Source organism: Siniperca chuatsi, linkage group LG6, assembly GCF_020085105.1.
Source record: "Siniperca chuatsi isolate FFG_IHB_CAS linkage group LG6, ASM2008510v1, whole genome shotgun sequence".
NCBI classification, from domain to species: domain Eukaryota; kingdom Metazoa; phylum Chordata; class Actinopteri; order Centrarchiformes; family Sinipercidae; genus Siniperca; species Siniperca chuatsi.
In genome coordinates, this window is record NC_058047.1 from 27,713,190 (window position 1) to 27,733,071 (window position 19,882).

General features: G+C 40.5%; 1 protein-coding gene across 3 annotated transcripts in view; it reads right to left on the bottom strand.

Annotated features, from left to right (window-relative positions):
* si:ch211-51h4.2 overlaps nucleotides 1-19,882 on the bottom strand; it is an 83,632-nt gene that overhangs the window by 24,961 nt on the left and 38,789 nt on the right. For 2 of the 3 annotated variants that reach the window (XM_044198583.1, XM_044198582.1), the window contains exons 9-12: nucleotides 13,534-13,675; nucleotides 11,821-11,879; nucleotides 8,163-8,227; nucleotides 84-230 (exon numbers count right to left, since the gene is read on the bottom strand). In XM_044198583.1, the coding sequence (XP_044054518.1) occupies nucleotides 84-230; nucleotides 8,163-8,227; nucleotides 11,821-11,879; nucleotides 13,534-13,675 (413 nt within the window). The remainder of the gene's footprint in view (nucleotides 1-83; nucleotides 231-8,162; nucleotides 8,228-11,820; nucleotides 11,880-13,533; nucleotides 13,676-19,882) is intronic. The other variant, XM_044198584.1, reaches the window with a different exon arrangement.

Below are 19,882 nucleotides of genomic sequence, written 5' to 3' on the forward strand. Positions count from 1 at the left end.
GACAAAATGTCCCCTGCAGGACAGTCAAAGAAGTGCCTGACCTTAATGACAGAGAATATGTTCAGGCAGCAGTAAAGACTCACTCTTCTAGTGAGATGTTGGAGTACAGCAGAGGGGAGATGGAGGAACGAGGACCAGACAGGCTGCTGGAGTTGGGCTGAGCTGCCTCAGCCGTCGGCCGCCTCTCTGGTATCGACGTCTGGGGGACAATTTCCAGCACTGCCCAGCACCTGAAACACACACACGCCCCCACAGAAGGTTACTAAAGGCTGATGAGAATCACATGAATACACACATGTCATTCATTGGAGCACATACAGTCCGCCTCCACTCATGTTACGCCACTGTCAACATGCCAGGTCCCACTAATTGTCATAACAAATTAATATTCTCCTGAATCACCAACTCTTTCCGCATCAGGATGTGCATATTTTCATCACAATAGCTGTAATAAGACATGACGTACTTTGATCCAATTCTCAGCACCTACTACTGTACCTGACACCTGAAAGCAGACACTTAAAAAAAAAAAAAAAACAATTTAAACACTTACTGTCTAATACTGTATATTCAACAGCCACTGATGGTGTCCTACTGCTGAACACACATTTTGAAAAAATATTTTTGTTTCTAAGCCAATGTGATCGTGTTTTCCTTGGCCTATATGGAGTTCACTATAAAGCTAAGCCTACAAGGAGGTCTTTAATGGTTAAGGGCAAAAACTGGTCAGGATTTAACAATGCAGATCGGAAAACAAGAGTTGCCTATAAGGCCTGACTGATAGCAACTGAGTTTTCTGGTATTAAACAAATTATTTGACAGAGCATGTTTCAAAAAGCTGCTGTTGGATTTCCAATCACAGTGCAGAGGGTTTGACGTTGTATGACCGCCCAGCACGAGTGGCTGGAGCGTTAATGGCAGTTCTCTGCTCACGTGAAGACACCATGAGCCAATTTAACCAAAATTTCCGAGAGATGTCATTTCTAATTTAGGCAAAAAATTCTATAGTGGAAGAAGCAGAATTTAATCATTTTCATCAAGACAAGGCTTAAAAACAATGGGTACATTTCTACATAACAGTATGAGATTAGTTGCCAGAGGACAGGCTTCAGTTTCTTATAGGAGGAAGTTGCCCCGCCCTGTCCCAAGGCTACACCATGACCTCAAATCTAAAGAAAGACACACACTCTGCCACAAAGCTGCACTAATCAATATTTCTATGTGAACAATGGATGAAACGACTATGTGTAATATGAACGGGCTCTGCTGTTGCTCTCTGTCTGCTGGGTGTGTAAACTGTTTGCTAACTCGTTAACAGCAGCAGCTTTACATCTGGCTGGCACTGAAGCGCCGCCTCCTCCCACCTGTGCACCGGGGACTCAGCGCTGGACACCAGAATAGCACACAGACCGGCAAGGTCAGGAAAATACCAAACTGTTGGAGCGCTGCTTGCACTGATCATTATGCTGCCAATGAAGGAGGGCCCTTCATGTAAAACAGATTGTTATGGAGCTGTGCAAAGGAAGTTTGTTAAAGTTTACTTTGTGAAAACGTCACAATTTGATGCTTAAATAGCTCCCTGAAGATGATCAAATAATGAAGTGAAAAAACACGCTCATTATCAAGCAAACATCTGATACATAAAGTGATACACATATAAAGTGAACTCCATGACATCTTTTCACCGTCAGTTTGATGTATACAGCAGAGTGCATGAAATGGAACTAGTCCTCAACAGGAATTTTACAGGATCATCTTCTGCTTCTGCTGCTGAAATGTTTGAATATATACGTCGATTTTTATATGATATATTTTGCCTTTTTATTGTCTATTTACTTCCTCTGGTGTCTGATGTCCTTATGATTTATGTCAATCTGACAAGGTGGCAAACTCCCTACTGCAAATAAAAAGGAGCATTAACTGAGCTTAGCAGATTTACTGTGTTAGATGTGGGCTAACAAGCCATTTATATCTGGTAACCTTTTAATTAGGTTTCAATCTGAAAACAACAGTTGAGTTCTTGAAGTTTGTGATTCAATTGGCAATTTCACTTCAAAATGTTGAGCTGTTCTTCTGAAGCAACAGTGTAATGAATTATTAACGCTGCTGCTGAACTAAATGTTGAATATAAAAACATGTTTTGATGTGTTTAAAGGAATTTTGTCATGTCGTGCCCGTCAGGGTGCCACAGCGCATTTTAATGTCACGTCTCTTTCCTCAAGAAACTATTCTGTGCAACCTTTTGCTGTCTCTGATCTTGTTCCTGTGTCCAGAAGATGATCCAGCAAACTGTACGTGTTAAATGTGCCATATTAATTTGGCATTATCATTTATTGGCTGCCACATGTGCAACCAGTCAGAAAACAGTAACCTGGTGTTAACCTGCAACAGCAGATACTGCAAAGACAGACTGATGAATCAACATGCAAGAGATTTGCTGTGCAAGAATGCAGTTAGCATTGTGATTTGCTATCCTACATTATCCTGAAACACAACATATCTCAACATATCTGCCAGAACATTTAGATGATTTGTCTTGAAATATCCTGAAATAAGCATTCAAAAGGCAGGTTACCTGTTTCTTCCTTTGTGTTACTGTCCCAATCGTGTGATATGATCAAAAGCTCCAAAACAACTACTAAACGGACCGTGTGGTGAGATAGTTTTGTTAAATTCTTCTTCTGCTAACCTGTTTCCGAGGTCAAGAATAAACTCCCGGTCTCAACTTTTAGGCGAGCATAGACAAGAAGTATTTTAAGTGCTCAGAAACTTCACTAAGAACGGGGGCAAACTTCAACTGCTGAGGAAGATCTTGTGATACGATCAAAAACTCCAGAACCGCTACTAAATGGACCTTGTGGTAAGATTGTTGGGTAAACTTTTGTTTCCAAGGTCAGGAATGAATTTATAATCTCATCTAGACTCACAGTGCATCACATTTTTGGTATCTCATTTGAAGATGTTCACACTGGATCATACAAAGTATCCCACACTATAACAACATAACTGAGACTGTACTGTCAACTGGCAAATGTGCTATTATTAGCAGCACAGACGTGTGTATTATGAGAGATGATCATCAGCCTGATAGTATTTTAGGGTAGAGCTAGTCTTTACAGGTTTTCTAAAAACAAAAGCAGGAGACTGGGAAACAGAGGATTAATCACAAGTTTGAAACCAAAGGCCATAAAGTTGGGCTGCAGGGAGAGAGAGGAAGCAAGTCATGGACAAGTAAGTTTTCCCCTCTCTCTCTGCGGCACTGGCTGTTGGTCTCTTTGAATCGGCAGTGCAGCTCTGAGAGATTTATCCATTCATTTGTTGTGGCTACGCTTGAAAGCACCCAACAACACACCATTTCTATTTTATTCTACTAGTCTTTCACTCTGCTGGGTGGCTCAACAGAATTATGTCCCCAACGATAATTATCAATCAAAATTATGGTCTTAAAAAATAGAGGCAGAGGAAATTGCTTACCAGGACGTCAAGCAGGAGAGGGACCCCAAAAAGAAGTAGTGTGATAAGGGGGGGGGGGAGAGAAAGCAAGGCGAGAGAGAGGATTTGCATCGTGCAGTGTAAGCCGTGATGATTTCAGTCAAATTATAGTGAAAAACTCTGCCAGACTTCAAGCTTTTAGGAGAACAAATGTCAATTCAAATGCACTACATAAATTTGTGAGTTCATTTATTCCATCATAGTTTTGAGCTATTAGATAATATGAAATGTTTATAATCTCTGGCAGTCTACAAAAAGGAGCTAGCGGAAAGATGTGTGACGGAAAGAAAGCAAGTCCATCCAGAGACTGACTGAATGCTTTCTTTTTATTAGATTTAAATGGAGTTCTACACCCTTATGCCCATGAAAACATCATATTCCTCAAATTTTGCGGCTAGAATTTACCCACATCTCAGTGATGTCTATGAAATGAAGTGGAAATTACAAGGTGCATCTTAAAAGGGCCAGATTATGCAAACATAAAAAGCATAAAAATATGCTTCGAGTCGCGTGGACAGCGCGAGTCATTACGTGGCCTGTGTGGATGGCTGGATTGATTAAAATAAAGACATATCTGTTCCGTCAGACACGCATGAGAAGGACAACTGAAACAGGTGGACATACAGTAGCATGGGGCCTCTCTTGTTGCCTAGAGGGACGGAGTGAGATGGCAGCTTGGACGACAACAGCTGGTCAGGGATGGATTGCTAACCCGTAGGTCTGTGATCGGGGGGAGCTGCGGCCTCGCTCACTCTTTCAGCTGCTCAGACAAAGACGCACAGAGAAAGGAGCTCCCTGCAACGCCTTCCTGCCACAAAGCTGGGAGGAGACAACGCTCAGTCAAACTTGCCGGAGACCAGCCATGGCTAGAGTTGTGACTCTTTCCACGGTTGTGGCAACAGCCCTGGAGAGGTTACTGAAGAGAACACAGCTGCGCAACACATAAGCTCAGTTTTCCTCTATCGTGGAGGTCTTCAGGGACAGGCAGGGACACCGGTGAAAAACACTCTCCTCCTTATTATCTCCATGTCAGTCAGCCAGACTAAAGTCACACACGGAATCAGTGCCCAGTCACACAAGACAGTGGCACTATGAAATTAATTTCCGCGGCTTTCTGAAACAGTTGGTGCTGGAAGCTTGGTGAAGTAACGAATACTTCGTCAGGTTGCTCCGTGGCTATTACTGGTTGTGGCTAGTTTCCTTCATGTCAAACTAGATACAAAAAGGAAAGCTCTATTGATTCTTCTTGTGGTTTGGTAGAGCAGGGTTGTATAAAATTGGTAAGACAGTAATATGGTATCTTTTTTTTTTGTTTCATTGTTTTACCCATTGCTACTGCATAGAACTGAAAATTCTGCCCAAAGTTTCGCTGTGATAAATGCTGGCGTGAATGAGCCCTCAGCCTGGGCAAAGTAATCTCAGTGCGGCTTATGCTAGATCACCAAGAGGACCTGACCTGACAGTGCAAACATGTTGGCCGATCTCAAACCCTGGGCATAATATGATCTGGCCCCAAGCAGAAGAAGCATACCAGATGGGGACCTGGAGTAGAGGGTGACAAAACACTGAAAACAAGGCCGACCTTCCCACCATCACTCATATTACAAAGTAAAAGAAAGAATGAAAACACAGTTACTATGGGGAATATAATTAAACATAGATAGCCCTTAATGTGAATCAGATAAAAAGTGAAACACAGAGCCCTGTTAGTTGGCGGAACCAATATGAAATAGAACAGTTAGTTGAAGGCTAATCTAACCATACATTTACTAAAGTAAAAGAATAGTTTGGGTTTTTGCAATGCATGAGTTGACCAAAGGGCTCTGTATATGTGGTGAGAGAAAATGAAGCCTGTTTACAGCGCACTGAAATAACTCTGAAATGTTATCATGTATTGATAAATGGAGCTCCCCTGTGAAAAAACCTGCTATTATAGAGCATTGCATTGCCATGGAACACTGCTTTCAAAATCTGGTGTGTAGGTTGGACACAAAACAAAAAAAAAGGCAGCCTGAAGCTCATAAATCTCAGAGAAGTATCCCAGAGGAGAGAGACTTATTGTGTGGAGCTGCTGTAAGTTGTTTTGCCAGAAGCTGATCAGTAAAGTACACCAAAGGTCAGATACAACCAATTGTTGGGTATAGCTCAGTGAAATTTGTCACGGGTGTGCAAAGACTAACTCATGCAGCAGTGCAACAGAGCATTTTCTTGAGTTTAAAATGTGCTTGCCTCTTCATTTTATACTTTAACATTTTAACGTTTTGACATTATCCAAATTTCTCCTATTATTTTAGAAATCTAATAGAAACAAGGCGCACAGAATGATTCTAGAGAGGTTGAAGATCTGAAGACAAGAATTATTGGATTTAATGGATATTGCGTCATATCAATATCATCTGCAGCATTTGGACCAGTGTTGGTCCACAGGAAAGCTGCATGTGTCGTGGGACAAGGTTTAGTGTGGTGTCCATCTTGATTAGGCTGGGGTTAATGTAGGATATGCACTTAAAGTGTCAGAGGATCAAAAATATATTTATCGATATGTGTTGTATAGTGGTGGTAGAGAAGTTGTAAAATGTGATATGTTCAAGCAGTGTAACATAGGGAAGAGGAAAGAAATGAGCCTGAGGAACAGAGTTAGAAGAGTATTAAGAGAGCTCCAGTTCATTATATCAGTCTGTGTGCAAGGGTTTCAAAGGAATAGTCCAGCAATTTAGTATTCCATATTTGCTTACATGAAGTTGGGGACCTTGCGAGAAACAGATTTAAAAAAGAATGGTCAAAATCAAGCAAATTAGCAAAGGCTACAATATCCTGTCAAACTTAAAAAGCTATAAATCCTACACTTCCCATAATGCAACCAGATAACATATTTTCTTAAGACCATGTCTGCCTGGTCAATGGTGATGTCTTTTAAACTCCAAACCCAGAGTAAGTAATGCAGGCTCTCCATTAAAACTCTGCTGTCTCCAAGCCCAAGCCAAGACTCCTGGGTGATGTCACTTGAGTAATTCTCTCAGACTTGACAAAGCTTCCCCAAAGCAACATAAGACAACTGTTTTCATGAGCTCAGAAGAGCTCCCCATGATTAGTAAATTGACTTAGACATGTAAAATTGGTGGAGTGCCCCCTTCATTTCATTTTCTCTCTCGTGAAACTTGCTCTCTTTCTCACTGATTGAAACAAACGCGCACACAGTTAAATATCCAGAAATAAAGCTAAATGTTGTCTACTAATGCTCTGGAAGAGTTTTTTGTTCTGATATGGTGGGCTGCTGCAACGCTAAGAGTGTGTGTGTGTGTGTGTGTGTATAATGGAGAGATGAGAGTGTCTCATGTGTATGATTAAATTCTCTTTGTCACTAAAACACTAGATGCAGCCAGCTACATAATGTAAATGAAGGTGCTAAAGAACATGCACACACACACACATATCACACACATATATCCCAAAACATACACTCACAAACTAAATAACAGAATCAGCCTCATTGTGCAGCCTACATCACTGGAGAAACATTTGTTATTTTCATATGGCCACTGTTTAGGATTGCTAACGATATTTAGTGAAGGTAACGAGCGAGGTTTAAATACCATTGTAAATGTAAGTGCAGTCTGACTAAAAACTCCAAACCCCTGAGGCTTGGTTCTATGTCAAAGGCAAGAAATTGAAGGTTAAATGTTCCCCCCAAATGCACCTGTCTTAGACTCTTCAGCTGGAAAATAGGTTTCAAGAGAAAGGGATTGAGGATGGTCTGCGCTCTCTGGTGCATCTGGAGTCCTCCGTCGATGGTTGTTATGCCAGACGGCCTATTTTCTCTCTGGACCAGATATGCTCTACCATCCTGGCTGCGGCGCTTACTGCCCGCTCTCCTCAAACCCCTGCTGAAGGTCTCAGGCGCCTGCCTCTTCAGCCATTGTCGACCGTCTTCTGTCTCCCAGACGGTCAGTGTGGTCACATGTGATCATCTGACCACAATGCTCAGTGTCAATCACATATCCGTTTATAAAAGCTGAATTTTCTGAATTTCCACATCTGGCTTAAATGGTACTTTCTGAACTCTGTCACACTTTCTAGGCGTGACAGCCTTCAGCTTTCATCCCAACCAAACAGTTTCACATCTGCCATCCACAAAGCAGCCTGCTGTTATCTCTACTTTTAACTCATATGGACATTTCACACACAACCCCATTGTTATTACATTGCACAGTGTAAAAAAGGGCCTTACGTGCTTATAGAATTATCCAATAAAACCTTATTATGATAACAACCCAACTATTGCTGTACAGTAATATGAATATGAATTTCCTGCCTCCATAACCCTCTGCCTGTGGAGAGGTTGTGGCAGTAATTAATAGCAAAGTGTCCTGTGGTGCTCTCCCCTGGGAGACAATACACCAGATGCTCTCCTGGGGGGGAAAAGTCTGTGCCATGGTACAAGAGTAGACGAGGTAGTGGTAAACTGGTAAAACTGGTGTTTTTTCATTTTGAACAGTACAGTCAGAGAAGTTGATTTTCTTGCAATTTCCATAGAACATGGCTGAAAAAGATGACTTTAATGGATAATGAAACCTGAAAAGGTCTATAAGCTAATAACTATTTCTTGTCTGGAGGTTATTCATTAATAAAGACGTAAAAGAGCAGGATAGTAAGAGAATAATAATGCCTACCAGAGGACGTTGAGCACAGTGCAGGTTGTCAGACCTCCAAGCACTGCTCTCCGAAACCACAGGATCTGGACATAAAGAAAGTACAGTACAAGGTGACCAACATCCTGCTCAAGCTGATATTTGCACAACAATAACACAGTATGACTATATCATCATGATACAATACCAGTGAAATTCAATAAACAATAATATTGAATTATCAGCCAGCCTTAGCAGTAAATAAAATGCAAACTTTAATTTGTTGCCCCCCCCCATTTACATCCAGTCATTTGTGCACTTTTACACCTGAACAATTCTGAAGAGAACTCTTTAAAGCATGTCAGCGATGAGGACACACTTGCTTTCGGCCACTACACTTGGTGAGTCTGACCTTGCCTTTTTATGTTTTATGCTAAATATCTGTGCTTAATGCAAAAGATCCATCTTCAAAGACAATTTGGAGACAAAGACCTCAAAATATACAAATCATGTCAGGGTTGATGATACATTTTGTAGCGTTTTAGCCAAGTCAGATGTAGGTAGTTATTATATTATTATAAGGGGAGTGAGTATGCTATTCTGACAAAGACATTGAGGAATTGCAGCAGCAGAAAGGCAGGCTTGCAGTCAGTGACTGTGGGGCAGGAGGACATATACAGGGTACTTGTTTGCATTTCCACCCTCCCGTTTTTATGCGTAATTTTATGCGCATAAAATAACCTGAATGGAAATTCCGGACCGGAAATTAAAAAAAAAAAGTCAAAATATTGCAAAAAAGTTTTTGCCGTTGGCTGAGGTTGAAAAGTTGGTGTATCAAGTGAATCAATATATATTGAATCAAATTAGAAATCAAATCGGGACCCTGTGAATCCCAGTCGATTCAGGGAAAATCAGTTTTGATCACTAGAGTCACCCAGCTCTAGCGATGAGAAGACTGTAACCTTCCTCAAATTAATACATAAAACAAACATAAATGCCATATTTCCATCATGTTTTCTACATGATTTTTCATCATTTGAGGATTGGCAATTTTTTAATTATGTCATCTGATTGCTCCCTCTTCTTTTGCCATGGTTTAACACAACTCAACTGAAAAATTTGTGCCACCAACTCTTTACAGTATCTTGATGTGCCCAACTAATATTAACAGTAGCAGATAGAGCCTGTCCAACAAAAACTAGACCATGTACCTAGGAAAGAGCTGTACCCTAAACAGCAGCACTTCTGACCTGACCAATAAAGACTGACCCAGCCAGCAGGCGGGGTTAGTCGCCTGGCAGGAGTTAGTGAACAGTACAAAAATGCACAACAATGCAATAAAATTAAGGATCACGTCCTTATGGAGTATGATTATGGCATTATTGTGTCTCGGCATGGTTAAAAAAAAAAAAAAAAAGGTTGTGCCACCTTAATTTATCACTGATTTAATTAAAGTAACTCAAATCAAACACACCCACGATGTTGCGTGCCCAAATGCTAGTATGATCATGGTGGATCCTCCAGGCGTTGGTGCGAGTGTGAGGCCTTTTTCCTTGCCACTGTTGCCAAGTGCTTGCTGACCTACTTTTTACTTTTATCTAAGTCAATTTTTAGTAGTACTAGTAAGTAGTTAGTAGTAGTTAAGTACTTTTACTTGAGTAAAATTTCAGTAACAGAAGTTTTGTATAGCAAGTAGGGATGGGGATTGTTAATTTTTATTGATATTGATACCATTTGAGACTGCTTAACGAGTCTTGAGTCTTTATCGATACCACTATCGATACTTTTTTATTAATTTGGTGGAAAGACGAGACGACGATAAATTCTGAGCAGGTGGTGAGCAAGTGGTATTGCTTTTATTGCTGTGAGTCTGTGACTGTTTGATTTCTGAACAGAATGAAACTTGCCGAGCCTTCAATAAACACTGCTGATGCTGGGCATTTATTTGAAAAGAAATACATAGGGCCCCTTCAACATAACGTATAACTATGAGAATAGTAAAATAATATATCAGCAGCAGTGGGCTTGAGCTGACCACCATCTAAATAAATGAAGTTAGTGAAAGTTATATTTTGGCCTGTCATTAAACTCATTAAAATTAACTCATTATTAAACCACCAAACGTTCTGCTATCAGACAGAAGGCAAGTGACACATTTTTAATTTGTTAAGTGCTAAAAATTGAAGAAAGTTTTGTTTATGCTTCAATAAATATTTCATTTTCACACTAAAGTGTTGTTTAATGTCTGTACTGTCACTTTAAGAGATTGCATATTTTTGGATTATTATCAATTATTATCGTCAATGAACGGGACTTGCTAGTTGGGGGAAGTTGCATGCATACCTTGGGTGGTTAAAGCTAACCAGCACAACTACCACCATGTTCTGAACAGACACATTACAAACGCTAACAAAAAGTAACATTTGCATTTTGGAACATAAGGCAGCTAGCTTAAACTGCTCTCAGCACTAGGCAGTGCATGCTGGGAAATGTGGGCCGTCGCTATAGCTACAATACTCTCAGCACTGCGCAGTACATGTAGTAGAGTGCCGTGTGCACAGCTGAGCAGACGTGGTGGAGCCAAGCGGTGTGTTCACAGTAAGTTGCTAACTAGTTTGTGAAATACATTGCTGGAAAGTTAAACAATGAACCCATCATTTTCCCCTTTAAATATAACTCCAATATAACCCTGTCCCTGACAACCGCCACGCAACTCATGCTTATCACAACTGTTGGCTGTATTAGAGAGGGAGCTAGCCAGCTATATAGTTTGTCAGTAACGTTAGCAGATTGAAAGGTAAGCGTCAGAGCATCTCTTCATCAGTTTGAGTCCGGTGAGTGCTGACTTCACGCTACATTGTTACCTACTTGGTGAGATGCAGTGCTGGAAAGTAAATAAATAACATCAGGAGACTTTTTTTCCCCTACCAGATACGCTGAACGTTTCCTCTGAATGTTTATAGGCGCTGTTTATCTCTTGACTCGGCAGCAGTGAATCATGAGTTAATGTTTGACATGCTTTGATTAGCAAGAAAAAAGCGTTTCTAATTCCACTGAAATAATGCTGCAGAGTTGGAACAAAGCTGTAGCATGAATCTCACAGCTTGATAGAGTAAGTCAAATCAGAGAATATGTGGTTTAGTAGAGAGCAGTGGTGGAATGTAACTAAGAACATTTAGTACTGTACTTTAGTACAATTTAGAGGTACTTGTACTTTACTTGAGTATTTCCATGTCATTTTCTGCTACTTCAGCACTTGACTGATACTGAACATACAGTACTGATGTTTATTTAGCTATTTATTTTTATTTATTTTCTCAGTGTTCATTTCTAGAATTGGTTGACAATGTATATTAAACAAATAACTTTATGTTAAATTATTTAAGAAAGCAGCCTTCTGAGTACCTTTGCATAGTCATATTGGTGCAAAATCGGTGCACAATCCACATAGAAAAGGTCTATTTTCATTCCAGCTCAAAAATTCACTATGTCAGCCGCCATATTGGTAATCGGTGAATGTTTTCTCTCTAAAATTGGTATCGGCCTCAAAAATTCAGCGTCGGTCGGGCTCTACTCTGTAGCACCAGTGCTGTGTGAAAGAAAGTGTACGTACAGCCCTGCTCATAAGCCATTTCTGAATTCAGTGAATTGAGTCTACAGATAGCAGGCAGTGCAGGATGTAGTACAGGACTAGACTTACCTGTGTTTTGTTGTGTGAGATCTGTGAGAAGAGCAGAGGCATCACGTTTACAATCCCTCCTGTTGACACAAAAACAGAACAGCAGGTCAGTCTCACAGACTGACATTTTTTCTTTACTGTGTGCAGGCAAAACTTTCTAAAAATGGCACATCTATCATATGACACATCTATCTGTGGGCTTCTTTTACTGTTCCACACCTTTATTTCACTCTGCATGAGCACACCACTGTGTCATCACTGTCCTCCATGCTCTTGGTGTTCATATATAACTAGGAAAAGTCATTAACACAGTGACAACATGATAACCAAACATGTTTCTAGTATGCTTGAAAGATAATATCCTATTAGAGGTAGCCTAGTATGGCTAGAGAACAAACCAAATGTATTAAATTACTGGCATTAGGAATCTCTTACTGACCTAATACTATTCATATTCCAAATTCCGATAAATTATTTATGATTCCCATATAATCAAACTGAGATTAGCTACAACAACCAATGGTCAAACCAGAATCAATCATATCAGATGTGAGCCAACATAAGAGAGAAAACATAATGTAGTTAAAGTTGTTCATTTATCATTATCAAAGTAAAAAAAATCTGTAATCCTATAATTTGTCTTAAATCGTATTGTCCAACATCAACATATAATGGACAAAGTGAGATGCAAAGACTCAACGTACAAAACATGTAGACTTTTCATCATGGAAATCTCCGGATACCGCATGCCTACTTTAGACTGGATCTACAGTCTGAGTGGAAACTTCATTTTTGACTAAAATTACTGTGCAAGTATAGTTTATGTGGTCTATGATAAAAGATATCACCCAGTCAATGTCATCTACGTCTGAAATTATATAGTTTCTCCTTTGTTTGGGGTCCACCATTTCTGATATTGTGGTGCTTTCATTATTAAAGAGTTGCAAAACAACGTAAAAGCATTGTATTGGCCTGGGTTTCAATGGAATGAGAGGCTTTTAAATCCTGAGCAGAACCGTGAGGTAAACATAACCCTTTTTTAATCTTAAGAAAATGCTTTAAAGTTGTTGTGTATACTGTTGCACACAAACTAGCTATTCCAAACGGCAAAGCAGCTGTCATAGCTGGCAGTTTGCATGTTCAAATGGCCCTCTGAAGTAATGAAAGCCGGTAGGAAGTACAGTCAGAGCTGTCACAGAAACGCTAATGAAACAGAGCGATAACCCACTACGCTGCCACAGCTGATGTGTTGCAGTCACTTCAGGAAGCCAAAGTACTGGCTGATCCATCCATCTATTTTCTGCTGCTTATCCAGGGCCAGGTTGCAATGACAGCAGGTTAAGTAAGGTAGTCCAGACATCCTTCTCCCCAGTAACGCTTTCCAGCTCCTCCTGGGGGATCCTGAGGCATTCCCAAGCCAGATGAGATATATTCTCTCCAGCATCATCTGGGTCTACCCTGGTGTCTCCTTACATTTTGGCCACTTTGCTGAGAACTTGCTACAAGTTATTTTTCCAAATCGAGCTGGCAGCTCTAATTACTCGGAATTTTAATTGGAATATTAATTGGTATAAGTCCATCATGGGCCTTCAGCACCCTTGGCCCAAAATAAAAGAATGGTAAAAGAGGGAGCATGGACTGGAAAAAAGGGAAGAAAGTCAGAGGGCCAGAAAGGTGGTAAGACTGAGACACAAAGAAAGACACTGATCAATATTGTACAAAGCTGAGTCTCACCCAGAGCCACTGTGCCCATTAGGAAAGGTTTCCCCATCTGACTGAAGTCACTGCTGCTCTGAAGGCCGACCTCTGACCCCACTGCAAATGTCACAGCCACCTGAGACACACACACACACACACACACACACACACACACAGTCTTTCGTATCAACACAGGCAATAGGCATTCTGTCAAAGTCAAGATCAAATTGAAAGTAGATAAACATCACGGGGTTTGTCATGTGGGCAGCTTATTAAACTCTCTACAGCAACACAAACAACGCAGGGCAGTAATATCAAAGAAACATTTTGCTTTGTAATAAAACAAACTGTGAATGAGGATTAGATGATTTGTTATTGAGCATTGTGACTGCTGTAGGTACAAACGCATTTTTGAACCTTTGGGTTTTGTCAGTTCTGACAATTTGGCAAGTTGGGAGCAGCTGAGATTCTCCTTCAATGAAGCAACCGGCCGGTGGAATAAAGCTTACTTTTCCATATAACAATCTAACCTGGAGCAGCAGTGGGATCTGTTGGGTCTCTGTAAATAATATTATGAAGAGTACGGTCTAGACCTGCTCTATAGGAAAAGTGCAATGAAATGACTTCTGTTATGAATTGCCGCTGTATAAATAAATTGAATCCCTGTTGCAGAGACACATGCACAAACCATGATATACATAAAAGAAAAAGATGGGTTTATTAACTTTAAAAGTCAACAGACAGTCCCATGGTCCACGCGATGCTGTCCCTGCTTACATACATACTGTTTTTGAATCACGTAGGGTTGCTCTAAAAAGTACATTTAAAATCAATAGTTGTATTCATGGATTTGTAGTTCTCCACTTTAATGGGCTGAAGCATGAGGACCTAAGTCAATACTTTTGTCATTTGTCTTTTAGTTGAAAAAGACTCACCACAGCAGGAGACAGAGTCGTCAGGCACTTTACTAAGACCAGACACAAGGTCAGGTAACTAGCACACTGACAACTGAATCATTTGCAGACTTTGTTATTATTTTGTGTCCATGTTTGCTGTAGCACGCATCAGGATAGACAGCAGATTTAAGAGAACATATATGTCTTTAGTTGTCTCCTAATCTCTTTCCCTATTAATTAATTTCATACTTTGTCATTTGATATGTTGATCTGAATTTGTTGTTTTTGAGCAACAAAAAGGACTTGATATCGTTTGTTGACAGTTTCTGCCTTCGTTCTTCTATAAGCAAAGTGTCAATTGGCTGGGAAAGGAGCGAAGATCCACAGATGAACAAAATCCACACTGGAAGCTTTGGTGAAACCACTCAACTACTACAGCAAAGCCAGAAACCTGTACATCATTTAGGGAGATAAGTGAGTGCAGTCTGTGGGTGTGGCCAAAAACAGAGTGAGTAAAGAGTAACCTTTGTGTTTTAGTGCAACAAAACACACTGTGGTCTGCTTCCTAATGGACAAAGAGAGATGTGAAAACTCTAGAGAAGACAGCGGCAATCCATTTCACAGCCACAGGTAAGACATGGGGGTGAAGGAAAATACGAGCGAGGAGTGGGGTGAATTAACTAAAATATAGAGAGATGTGAAATGAGGATAATAATCCAGAAAGGGGAAAGCAGTGAGGACAAGGAAGCAGGACACAAATTTGAACAAAACTGATGAAGAGGAATGAGAAAAGTGGAATGGAGGCGAGAAGTGTTCAGGAAGAGTACAGGATAGGTCTGGGTGCTAAAACGATAGCGATACGTACTGGCGACAGACACTTCATCAATAGCAATACGAAAACTGTTCAACAGAATGTTCGATAGTTTCACTTAAATGCATTAAATGCAAACCGCCATGAAAGCGCATAACGACTCATGAACAGCCTATCATATCCCTTGATTATGGAGCGTGCTACGAGTGACACGCAAATAGCCAGTCATTTAACAGGTGTTGTTCGGATGCACCATCGACACATGACGACAACGACAAATTGTTGCTGAAATTAGTTCTGTTAGCTGTGCAGCTAACGTAGCAGTTCTAACCAGGCGGCAACCTCCGGGACTAAAAAGTGAAGACAATGTCAAAGAGCCTTAAACCTGTATTCTTTATGACCAGCAGGGGGCGACACCACTGGTTGCAAAAAGAAGTCCGAGTGTATAGAAGTCTGAGAAAATGACCCTACTTCTCACTTGATTTATTACCTCAGTAAACTGTTTCCTAATGAGTTTATGGTCTCAATCGCTAGTTTCAAAGCTTTTTCAATACAGCATGATGTTCATTTAGTAAATTCTGGTCACATTTAGAGTAAAATAGACGATAAAGCAGGGTATGCATAAGGGCGTGGCTACCTTGTGATTGACAAGTCGCTACCACGGCGACATCTCAATCAGGATAGAGGTGATGCATATCCACTGCACTGTGTACATTTAACTAGCCGTGAACTTGTTTTTGGGGGCTGTTTTCGTCTAAGAACTTTGACCCTGTCACAGTGTGTTTTCAGCCATACACCATACAGGTGTATGGCTGTATTTTTCTGTTTTTGAATGTTTTAAACTCTTAAGTCTTAAATTCTTACACATTGCACCTTTAAAAAATAGTTCATTAAAAATGATCAATAATTATCGATAGACTGAAATGAAACATTTTATTGTGATAGACTTTGCGCCCAGCCTTAGGACGGGATGATTGGTTCTAATGGATTCCAAGGGCCTCTATGCCAACAGATGCTTTTTAGATGGACTGAAACATCACAGAGGCCCCTTTAAAAATCTTTGAGAAGTTGTCTCATCTCACGATGGGCAGGTTTCATTAGGGCATGGACGAAGATGGATTTTACTTAACTACTCACCACACACAAACATATACATACACACACACACACACACACACATAATAAACCTGACTGCATTATCCTCTTCCAAATGATTTGACCGCCCTGCACCAGGTTGCAATATCCTCCTGCTGTCATGGGAGCCTGCAGCATTAAAGGTTCAATGACAACTTTATTAGAGGTGAGGGTCTGGAGTCTTAACCAATTATAAAGCCTGAATAAATGTCATGCTAATTATTTCCACAAAGGCGTGAAATTGTAGTCGATTCTCCGTGAATAATCTACCTTCCAACACAATTCCACAGCCCGGTGCATGAGATTCATTTAAAAAGTGTGTATGTATGTGTGTGTGTGTCTGTAAAACTGTGTTCATCCACATTTCTATGAGTGGTTGACGTAATGGCCAAAGCTTCTTTCAGGCCTATTTCATAATGACTGTATAGAGGTCTTATCAAAGTGTATCAACTTCATTTGGTCTCCACTGTTTTATTTAGCTGCAGGTTTTTGTGTGAAGCAATAAGTCAGCTGCCAAAACGATTTGGATGAAAACATAGAAGAGAAGAGAATTCATTTTCACAAGAAGTGAGAGGTCCCATATGGGAGAAGCGGGTGTGACTTTATTCTTTATTATATTTTACTGATATTTTGGGGGAATACACTTCTCTAGAGCCAGGAGGCAACTACAGTAACTTAGCTTAACATAAATACTGGAAGCACAGGGACAAAGCTAACCTCGCTCTGTCCAAAGTTCAAACAAATAGTGAGATATTCACGAAATATATATACAAGAAATAGATTAACACAAAGTGTGAATTTGTGAGCTTTAGAAGGTTTGGCATGCTTTTTTAAAAATGTTTGGACAGAGCAGGGCAGCTGTTTCCTCCTGCTTCCAGTCTTAATGCTAAGCTAAGCTAATCACCTATTGGCTCCATCTCCATACTTAACAGATATTGATTGAAGTTAGACTTAAACAATGCAGTCTATCCTTATTGTTTACTGAAAACGGTTAAAAGATTTGCCTTCTTGAATATTTTTCAATAAATGGAACATCAGTGTAGTGTCAATGGCATGTACACTACTTTCTGCTAACAATCCCACAATGCAGTGCTCCACATTTTATAGATGCTACACCTGTCAGTGATAATGCTAAATAATGATTTACTCACTCTTGAGTAAATTACTGAGTGTATATTATATGGGTAGCAGTGAATGAGTGAACGAGGGAGTGATTTCAGACACAGTACATATTTGATTGACATCTCCCTGACTCTCCCGTTGGCTGTGTGGCATCCTTGGGTGGGACAAGTTACACCATTATCATTCTTGATAGCACATGGGAGTTCTGTGAAGTCGTGCCAATCCAGCGTAGCTCCAGCAACCTTCAACCTGAGGATCCAATTAGACAAATACCTCAGAACAAGTGGGAGGTTCAAGCCTGACATACACAGGCACACCCAAACAGACTGGTAGGGATAATTAAAAACACATGCACACACTCAGACATGAAAGATTTGCTGATGACCTCACACTCCCCAAAATTAAATTTCCACTGTGACCATCTCTGTTACAGACATGTAAAGGGTACGGTGATGTGATTGGGTTCCACTATTAGCGTCCTAACACAAACTGCTGATGAACAAAGCTGTCCTGGGGGCCGCTTACACGTCCCCCACTCTGCCTCTCCACAGACCTCCAATAAACTCTCCTCTCCTGCTCAAAGCATCAGTCAACTTCATAAGTTGTTTACTGCCAAGGTTTCACATTCACTTTCATAAAGTTGACTTAAAAGGGCCTAGATGCACCAATCTAACTTTGACTTTCTAAAAGCGTTTTTTGCAATGAAGAAACATTTCCCTGAGGCCAGTGTTTGGAGACTGGAATAAATTATGGACTGCTTTATTTAGGATTATAGTCCTGTGAAGGGAGGCAATCAAAGAGATGATAGCATTGATTTTGTTTTGTGAATGTTTCAAAATCCTGGTAAATGCTGTAAAGGCCATTTCAGTACGTTTTCGGACTTTTAATGTGGAAAAAGAAAATAAATAAAACAAGGTATCACTGTTAAGCTTCTGTTATTGTTAAAGTATAAGTAAAATACTAAAAAAGTCACAACTGTGAAATTAAATCGGTAACACTAGGCCAGCAACGTAAAGCGGAAGTCTCTCAATTGTTTGCACTAACATTGTACCAGTTCAGTACAGATACATGAAGGCACAAGGGAACAATATGTGAAGTTAAACAGTAAATTTACAAAATGCTACCTAGGACACATTACCCCATCTTCCCCCAAACTTCTAGCTTTGTTGCTTAGTAGGTCATACTGTAAACCATAAACATAACTTCACATCTCGTTCACTTGTACCTACATGTATGCATCTGGGCGTATTGTCATGGTACACTGTCAGTACACCATCACAGATTGTTATGTCCTTCATGCTATTCAGCATGGTAAGCAATTCAACATTACATCAGGCTCAGAAAACGCACCGACATGGGCAGAGGTTGAGAGGCAGTGTTTTTGCTGTTTTGAATCAAAGGCTAGGCTGATTTAGTTTCAAAAATAAGAATATTGCAGTGTTTTCTTTGAGGAAGCCCAAGCCCAACTCGTTGTGCAGCCTGACATCAGTTGGTGAAAAGCAGGTTACTGAACTGGCCCTCTCGGACTGGCTGGTCTTTGGTGCCAGGCAATGTACAACAAAGAGTTGGGTGTGAGCTTCCGGTTCAGGCAACTGACATGGCGTAAGCTTGTCGGTGAAGCAGTTACCTCAGCGAACCCAACTACTCAAAGTCCGCTAACGGGCAAAAACAAAAAAATGAAATCAACCTTTTCCAGCAGTGTAGAATTGGAGAAGCTAATGCTAACACTAGCTCAGAGCCCTGACAACTGGAAGAGGAGCAGCAGCTATACTGTCTGGCCTCAAAATGTTGAGAATGGAGAGTAATGAGAAACTGGTGGCAATGATATCTGCTATTAACCCTCTCAACGGAAAAAATGGGAGAACATCTGACCAACGATTAGCCAGGTGGAGGAGGGATCCACCTGCTCTCTTCGACTAAAGGTACCTTTTCCTTTTACATACTGAATCATTTCAGTCCCAAATGATGCAAGTCAAATACAAAGTATGACAATGGATGCTTTTCCAGTAAAAATGGTTAAAAATGGGATTGAAATTATCTTAAAAAAAATGTATGTCTGTTACACTGGCTTGGATGCTTTACAGTAGTTGCTGACTGAAGGTCATACTTTGCCCACCCTTTCATTTGCCATGACATCACTTATTAAATTCCCCTGTCTCTCTCTCTGCCCCCTCTATCTTGGCAGCTCAGGGCCTGGAAACTGCTGTTTTCTTTCTAAGTATAGCAAAATAGAAACATTAATATTTCAGCTATAAAGAGAAAAATCACATTTGCTGGGCCATAAATGGCTGGTGCTTGACGATAGTGGGTTTTATTCTGGTGCAGTCGGCTTTGCCTCCCTGGTCTCTCTCATATTGATGCAGAGTACAGGTAATGGCTCTCAGTGCCCTGCTCCAGAACTGAACCTTTAAATCTTAACGCC